The sequence below is a fragment of the Cygnus atratus genome, chromosome 5 (assembly GCF_013377495.2).
Source record: "Cygnus atratus isolate AKBS03 ecotype Queensland, Australia chromosome 5, CAtr_DNAZoo_HiC_assembly, whole genome shotgun sequence".
NCBI classification, from domain to species: domain Eukaryota; kingdom Metazoa; phylum Chordata; class Aves; order Anseriformes; family Anatidae; genus Cygnus; species Cygnus atratus.
Genome location: NC_066366.1, coordinates 24,863,290 through 24,872,500, shown reverse-complemented (window position 1 = coordinate 24,872,500; position 9,211 = coordinate 24,863,290). Strand labels below are relative to the sequence as shown.

Genomic DNA, 9,211 nt, shown 5'->3' with positions numbered 1-9,211 from the left:
TATTTTTTCAGTGGCAAATTAATTTAGGCTTGAACCTCCTCCTGTAGATCTATTCTTTTCTTTTCTTTCATTTCCTTTTCTTATTTTCTTGTACTGAGATCAGTTAAGCGCACCTCTGCTTTTAGCAGCAATATTTTTCCGATGTTGCAAAATTAAAAATTGGTTTAGGTTTATTTTTAAGGCTCACTGGTAATTACTGATTTTTAAAATACATAGCTTTAAACATTTAAGTGTAGTGTGAGCTCCACACCCCTTATTTTACTGAAAGGACATATATTCTGAAAATCTAGGAGGGAAAAAGAAAGCATTCATTTAGATAGTATTAAATTGTGGGTGGTCTTTTTACCCACAGTTTAACTGTCATTAGCTGTTGAAGATACCCGCCTTAAAATGTTGCATTAATTATTTTTATGTTAGAGTCAGAAGAAAGGTTGAAACAAAAATACCCTAAAATTTAAAAAACACAAAGGAAGAAACCCAGCAAAGATACTTACGGACGGCTTGTTCCCGTTCTTGCAGAAATCTTTCTAACACAATACGGGCCATCAATGATGGGGCAAAGTCCACCTAACCTCAACAGAAATAAAAAGAGAATTTAGAGAGGTAACTACTTTAAGATGCACACTTTGTCAGCAATGTAATCTCCTTTTAGATCATTAAAAATAAAGTGCAAAAACATATGAAAAATTAGTAGCTTTTCCCAATTAAGTTCAACTATTTGAATCAAAGAGGTAGCAGCAATCCACAGTAACCAACAGAAAACCAAATTTCATCTGAGAATCTACAATTTTACTTTATGTCAACACGTAATTAAATATTTGAGTTTTTGATTTTATTTTTTTTCCATGCGCTATGAAGATGTATCTGTGTGTGATTATGTTATTTTTATGTTTGAAGTGTAATATACCTAACTTAAAATAAGTAGGGATGTGACAAATATCTAAAATTTATCAGGACTTTATAACATTAGTAGTGATATTCTAGGCAAATAACATACATTACTGTTTTTTTTATGGCTGTATGCTTTGTATTTCATAGAATCATACAATCACAGAATATCCCGAGTAGGAAGGGACCCACATGGATCATCGAGTCCAACTCCTGGCACCACACAGGTCAACCCAAAAATTCAAACCACTTTTTGTAAAAGATGGCAATAAAATTACTTTTGTAATGTTACCTAACAGGAAAAGCGGTGATCCTTTGCTGTGAATATGCAGCACCCATCAAGTGACATGACATAGCCTTAATATCATCAACAGATCTTCCTTAGTTTTGCTAACTCACCTCCAACAGATGTGCTGGAGTTGGTAAAAATTTCTTTAGAATTTAACTTTTCCCTTTAAACAAAGCTCTTCCTCAACTTTAATGTATTTTATATGTATTGGAAATTATATGGTGTAGTTCCACCTGAAATTAGAATAGTTTTTTAGATACCATACTCTAGTGAATCAGAATTTTAACATTGAGACGCTAAACCTTGCTCATAAATTGTCACTGTGAATTCTTCTTAACGTGTTTTCAAGTTCAATATTGATACAAAAAATTTAGCTTGATTTAATAACTGGAGAAAAAAAAGGTGGTTTCATTTGTGCATACATTTTTTCCAAATATGTATGTACTTGGATGCCCTTAAATTCCCCAAGAAGGGAAATGCTTTCCACGGAGCTGCTTATTTCCAGTAACCCACATCAGAGCTGACACATGAAAAATGGTGAAATTACTGAAGGTAGTCCAGCCTGAATAAGGACTACCTTATTAGTTCAGGTACTTGCATCTCCCTAATTTTCATATTAATCATGTGTCCATCTTTCTTTGAAATAGGGCCATCATGCTTCACGTCAGAATTTAGCATGTAAGTAAAATTCATAGTGCTTCAAATCTCACATGAAAATATTTGTATGAAGAGAACAGTGACTAATTTTATTATTCCTATCTAACAAAAATGATATTTATTTTAGTCCTTTTTCACTACATATACAACACGAAGCAGGTGGCAGATAAACTTAAAAAATAATAATTTAAAAGTAGTCTCACAAATCCTCAGAAGAAAACAAACAAACAAAAAACACTACAAACAACAAAACAACCTCAAACCCAAAAGATAGTAATATGGAGCTGTTCCTGTTTAACAAGGTTGCTACACACTGTAATGCACCTATGTTATATATTTCTCATCAATTTTTACAGTTTCCACTGATTAAATATATATTGACTCATAAAGTATTACCATTACATCAATTGTCAGCAGATGCAAGAGTATGTCATTTAAATATTAACTATCATATAAAAATGGCAGCTTGATTGTTTGGAAGCAGTAATCTGGGGCTGGTTATTGCCACATTTCCCTAATGCATTAGGCAGCAGTCACAAAATGCATTGCCTTTCTTATATACCTGCTACTATGAAATCAGAAGCAGATAAGTTCTTTGTATATCATCTCTTCCTCTTAGATTTAATTCTTATTTATTTCTGAACTGAAGAAATCTTTGATCTGAATTGCAAAGATGCATTAGTATAACATAAACAAAGATATGCTCGCTAGAGTCAGAAATTATATGCATAATCTCTAAATCAATGGGAAAAAAATATACAAAGAACCAGTAACATATATTACTTTGTGCTTGAAATATTTTATGACAGTTCCCTTATAATATGGATGCAATATATCATGAATCAAGTTGTTTACCTAAATTCTTAATGAGATGGTACTTCGTTATGTAAAGTAGTGAGAACAGAATGTATTTTAAGACCTATTTTTTCCAGAAACAGTTAAAAAATAAAGGAAAGAAAAAGCTACACATTACTACTAATATAAAATAAATCCTTTATTCTATGCTAACTGTATGATCAGGATATGTGGACACTTCACAGACCATTAAAACCTTCTAGTAATTGATAGGTAATCGCTCATTTACCAGCTGCAGCAATGTACATGAGAAAGAAACCATTCTCTTACTAATGTAACATGTAGAACTTGCTGCTATCACAACACTTAATGTTCATAGTGCCATATCATTTTTAATGCAAACACTCATTTTCTGCCCCCTTCTTACATTTTCTATTAAAATGCAACACAAAAACAGCATACATTTCATTCTATCCCTTTGAGGATTGCACAAGCAGTTCCATGGAGTATCAGCTACTGTATTGTTATTATTATTGTAAATAAATATTTTAGAACTTTAGAGGTACATATTTTTTTTTTTCTCTCTAGGAGGTTCGCCAACACTCTTTCAAACTTTTTACATCTTCTTTGAGGTAGTGCTTTAGAGAACATTTTTTAATGCAAATATAACACCTTGCATCCCAAGGTAGATTCATATTCTAGTTAATGAACAGCATCAATACATTTGTCAGACTTTAAAAGTAACAGTCCCAAACTTTTCATACAACAGCTTTTCTAGGACATGGCTACACTGAAGAATTTATTCTGCTTAATTGCTTTATATTTATATATTACATATTTTTATTGCTTTATTTATATTGCTTTATATTTATATATTTATATATTTTATATATATATATCATTAGCCATCCTCTAATCTGTATGGACAGAAATAAAAGGAGTCAAAAAAATGAACTGTTTTAACCCTTCCTACTAAAAAATAATAATCTTAAAATGGGTTTTGTTATTAAAAACAAGGAAACAACAATAATTGATGCAACTTCATTTAATCAAGGAACTTTTAGTAAATTAGCAGGAACCTTTAGTAAATTTGTGCATTAAAGACCTATGCTTTGGCTGAAATTTCCAGCAAAACAGAAATTCAGAGTTTCTCACACATTCTCCTTTAAGTTAGGAGACTACTTAAATTAACTGATTTATTAATAAATGAGGCTTTTTGTCTAATTATTATAAGTACTAACAGACTGGGGAACAATTTTAAATGTCTAATGTGCCTGGAAACCATTTTTTTTTTAGGTTAATTACATTTCTCAGTAAAGTCACTATAGATATGCCCCTTAGGTTTTACACTGGAAGATTAAAGAAAAAAGTGAAGATTACTACCTCATTGGCCAGCTCCAGTAACACAGGGGCAGCTGCATTTTTCATCACCCCATTCAGGTACCTAGACAAGACAAAGACAGGTAAATGTGTAGTGGCAAGAAAAGGCCAGTTTATACATATCAGTATCCCCTGTGAGTCTCTTTCATTTAGGGGAAAATACTCCAGTGCAGAGTATTTGATGAGACATATTTTAAGAAGTAAGTATTTTAGACAATCACCAACTCTCCAGCATTGCCTCCTATTCATTCATCTGCAAGGTATATCAATCTCAATTAAGTCACTGGTAAAAAAAAAATAAAATAAATACAATAAATCAATAAAACAGTCTTTCCAAAAAAAAAAAAAAAGTGGCTTTATGTCCTACAAATAACTTATACCTGTATTATTTATAGATGCATAACAGACAAGAAATCTCTATTATTCCCAGTAAAGATTTTGGGTTCCACCTTATCTTCAACTATGCAGGTGCAAAACACTGTACATCTTATTCAATTTACTACTGTGTACAAAAACATACACTCACAAGTTTTATCACAGATTTTATCAACCAGGGTAATTGTAGGTAATAGTTTGCATACTAAAGGCTTATATCACTGAAATCAGAGTCTAACAATGAAATTAATATTGTAAAACTACTAAAGGAAGAAATATTAAAAGGAGAATTAGGATCTATAAAGGATGACAAAGTCCAATGCTCAGGATCTGATGGGAGGAAGTTATATTATTGGAAGCCACTTTGTGTTTTGTAGCCATCTGGAAAAGAACAATAGTTACCAACATTTGAACCTGCTCATTTATCATATCTTTATTCATATAGCAAATCCTTACTGACATCATTAGAAGGCCACAGCCTTTCTAGCTCTGTCATTACCTATCCATCAGAAGCCTCTCTTCTGCTCATTAGTTACAGACTTTTTTTTTTAATCATGTTACCTTTCTGTGAAATGGGTGTAAAACCTCTACATGAAAATCTGCAGAGGATGAGAGGCCTTTTTGCTTGCAAGTTATTCTGGGGCTTAATGAATAAAGGAAACAATAGAAGCTTATTGCTGTAACCTTTTTCAATTCTATGTAAAAACAAAATAAGATGCCTCATGTATACTTAAACGCTAAAAAATTTATAATGGAGGGGGAAAAAAATGAGTTCACAAACAAAATAATTAACCAGGAAGATTTGCTTGAGACTACTAATGGTCTAAAACACGCACGAAGCTGATTGAATGCCAAAGCTACCTCTGATAACGGAGTAATTTTCTCTCAGGTATTTCCAGTGCTACTGGCAATTCCATTATGGACTAACAGGTTTCACATGCTGATGGCAATACTGTTCTGAAAAGTTCATTGATCCTTCTCGTAACTTGGCTTTGCCCGAATTTAACTAGTCTCAGCAGAACAGCAGGAACTACTCCACTCAACTGCAATTCTACCTGCTTCTAACATGGACCACTGGAAATGACTACATTCAAAAATAACTTCAGACAGAGGAAAGCAATAGAAACACAATTATCTGTTTGTATGTGGGAGGGAATAGGAAGGAGAATACCACGCACACTGTACAACTGTAAGATGGATGCTACAAAAGAGTAGAGCAGAAGACGTGTCATGTTTATGCTTGTAGCATTTCAAAATGGTTTCTGACTCAAGTACACTGCCCCTGCAGCTTACAAAACCTACTACACTGTAAATCTCCTAAAACAGGATTGAGATGAGTTTTCTAACTATTAACCAGAACATCTCTGATTTGAAAATGTGCGTTCTACTTGGCCATGCTAATATATTTCCAATATGAAAAACCCAGAAATATCATAAAGACTTTTCCTACCACCACCATATAGCTTCATACATAATGCATCAGTTATATACTGCTATCATACTTCAGACAGTGCAGGAGGAGACAGAGGACAGATCCTCCTACCTGATGGGAACCAAACTTAATCATACCTACAACCCTACTGGTGCTCTTAACACTTCTACTTTGCAAAAGCAAAATCTGGTTCTGTGTTCCAGGTTTAAATTAATGGAACTGGTAACACTATCATCATAGAAACGTTTTTACACAACAACACAACTACTAAAAAAAGAAAATCAAGGCTTTGAAAGAGCACAATTCACACCAGATTTTCTAAACCAGTGTCTAGTATCATCAGGCTGTCCTTAGGTTTTAAATATATGACTTTGCAGAAGCACAGAGAGTAGTTAATTGTTTACAAATGGAGGCTTTTTGTTCATTTTCCTGGTTCATATAGATTAATATTAAGCATAAATATCAGACATATAATCACAAGTATGAACTCACTTGCCATGCAAACTCTTCAGATATGTCAGTCTACAAAGTAATATTTTAATTGCATATTTTTACCAGTTATCATTATGCCCCAATTATGTCATTGCAATATTTTAAGTAAAGCTTATCGAAGTAACAGACAAACTATAAGATGTAGCAAATATTTTATTAGCTGAAGATGCAAGTAATTGTAGAATATTGTAAAAATAACAAAGGTTTTCATTCTTCCTTAAAAGCTATTTCTGACACTTCTGTTGATAAAACAGAAGTGATCTAAAAATTGAAGCTGGCAATAGACTAATTTAATATGTAACTTTTTGTAATGTAATACAACTGTTGTTTTTAAAAGTACAAGCAACTGCAACAGAAGAAGCTTTCTCACTGCAAAGAATTTATCATCAATATTAGTCTTCATACTGAAATCCTGTAATTAGAAACTATAGGCACTATATAATGAACGTTACCACATACACTCTAAAGAGTAATATTTGCTTACCTGGACTTAAAGCCAAGGAAGCATAACTCTTTTTGATAAGCCTGACCAAAACCTGAAATTTTTCTGCATTTTCACTAAAAAAAAAATTAGGTGAACCGTTCTATAACGCTCATCCCAAATCTTAACTTATTTTTACAGAAAATTGTCTTCATAAACTAAGAAGCTACTTATAATTGTCATAGCAACTAGTAGTTACAAAGATACTCTTAACTGAGGTAGGGAAGTCATACCTTTGGTAGTAAGTTTCAGCAGCTTCAGCAGTGTGATGCTTGGCATGTGTTCTTTTGATCTGTTTCTAGAAAAACAAAAGAAAAACAAATGCTCATACAAATGTGTCATAGATGAAAACACAGAAATCATGACTGTCCAAACACATGCTTCTTGGCTACACTTTGATATATAAACTGAACTACGTTTTTAGATTCTATACAGAAATGACGTTCAATATACCTATTGAATTGAATGTCTTCAGACTGTACTGCAATGTACCATATATGTAAAAGCCAATAAGGTCACAATAATTGAATCTAAATAAGTTTACTGAAGGCTGCAGAGGGCAAAGAAAAACTTGTTCTCTCTTTCAACCTTTGTATTAATTTTCCCTCAATTCAATTCCATCTAAGTCTGGTACACTCTAGTTTTACAATTCAATTGGCATTTTTAACCAGGAAGAACATTGCTTAAAAACAACTTATTTGAAAAACTACAAAAAGTAATTCCATAGAGACTTGCCACTTGACTGACACCTGTCATCTCATGATAAATGACTCCATTTTCTGCCTCTCTTGCCTTCTGCCACTCCGGCAATGGTCATTTATCATCATCTCTGTCAGCAATGGAAAGCAGCACTGACAGTGCAAGTCAGCAAACATTTAGCACATGGAACCACGCAACACAGGGAAATTATTATTGTCAGAATAATAATGGTTTAGCATAATTTATTACAGGTCCACCAAATAAGCAAAGGCTAGATGTTATTAGACAGATGGATGGGTAGGCTTGGCAGCCATCCACTGAGACTCAGGCGGTGCTTGATGTGGAAAAGGGAACATCCTCCAAACCAATCAGAAAGCTGGCAGTTCAATTACAAAGAAATAAAGGGACATTCATCATTCAATTAGGCACCTGTCAACCCTCACAAAGGAGAAAACTTCTAACCTGGTACTCCTGGGAGAAGATGCTCAGCAGAGTGGACTGCGATTGACTGGAACAAATAAAAGAAGGACAAAGTTAATTACTGGAGTGCACTGCAAAGAAACAAAAGAGAAGGGAGCTTCAAAGGTAGGCCTGCTGCCCTGTAATCTAACAGAACATGAAAACAAGTGTGGAAAAGTTGTTCCAGATGAACACCTCAGACAAAGGCTTCCTGCTGCTAGGTCAAGGAGAGAGCGTACCAGGGAGGGGAGGAAAATATAGCAAGAGTTTCAAAGCAAACGAGTATATTGTTTGGGTGATTCTTTTTCAGCTTCAGAACCCGCAAAGTCCTAGCAGTAGCAGGTACTGGAGTTAAAAGGGAAAAGACAAAAAGGAAAACAAAGCAAAATTTCCATTAATAATTGATGGACTTAAATTCCATCAGCAGTTGGGAACATACCGCTTGCTCATTGGCAACATATTGAAATTCATTTTGTTAGCAGCAAGGGAACCTCTTCAGTAGCTGTCTCATATTCAGGTTAAAAACTTCCCTCTCTGTCAGAAGTAGCATATGGGACCACTGGAACATTCCCACTGAAACTGATGTGCTTTGAAAATAGAAACTTTCACAGCAGGAAGCCGAGATTCCCCGGAGTCAGTCATTTCCAAAAGCTGCCATAAGCTTCATTCATCTAAGGCTCCACTCAATGTCAAACACCTGGCAATGAAGCAACCTGGAAAGCATTCTTCCCAAGTGGGAATTTTTCTCTCTGAATTGTTAACATTTAGAAATGGGACAAGATTTTTTTTCCCTCTGAAAGGCAATCAATACCACACCGCTACTGTTTTCAATTGTCCTCTGTGGATAGATCTACCTCATCACATCCCGAATACAATTAATTACTTCTGATATATTTTCCTACTACATGCAACTTGAACAAATTATAGTCTCAATAAATCGAGTTTTATGGTACAGCATAGCACTATGAATAATTAACATTTTCTCTGTCACGAGCTTACCTACTAAGGCATAACATAGGTAGTTCAAACATTCTGCAGTCTCTAAAGTCTTGCTCTTCTGCCAGATTTCCTGTATGTGAGTTTAATGCCTGTATTACATCATGTTTACATTTAATGTAAATATGCTCTCCCTACTTAAATGGCCTTTTTCCTCGCAATTTTCACTCCTCGGGGATACTAATTTAAGGTAAGTCTGACTCCCTTTTTGAAAAGGGAAAACCGAGGCACAGAATGACTAAATGGCGTGTTCAAGTCAAAACAGAAG

General features: G+C 34.1%; 1 protein-coding gene across 3 annotated transcripts in view; it reads right to left on the bottom strand.

Annotated features, from left to right (window-relative positions):
• The window catches only part of CDIN1 (CDAN1 interacting nuclease 1), a 125,880-nt gene that overhangs the window by 91,904 nt on the left and 24,765 nt on the right, over positions 1-9,211 (bottom strand). For all 3 annotated transcript variants that reach the window (XM_035539342.2, XM_050710885.1, XM_035539343.2), the window contains exons 2-5: positions 7,951-7,996; positions 7,023-7,087; positions 4,013-4,073; positions 495-567 (exon numbers count right to left, since the gene is read on the bottom strand). In XM_035539342.2, coding sequence (XP_035395235.1) covers positions 495-567; positions 4,013-4,073; positions 7,023-7,087; positions 7,951-7,996 — 245 coding nt within the window. The remainder of the gene's footprint in view (positions 1-494; positions 568-4,012; positions 4,074-7,022; positions 7,088-7,950; positions 7,997-9,211) is intronic.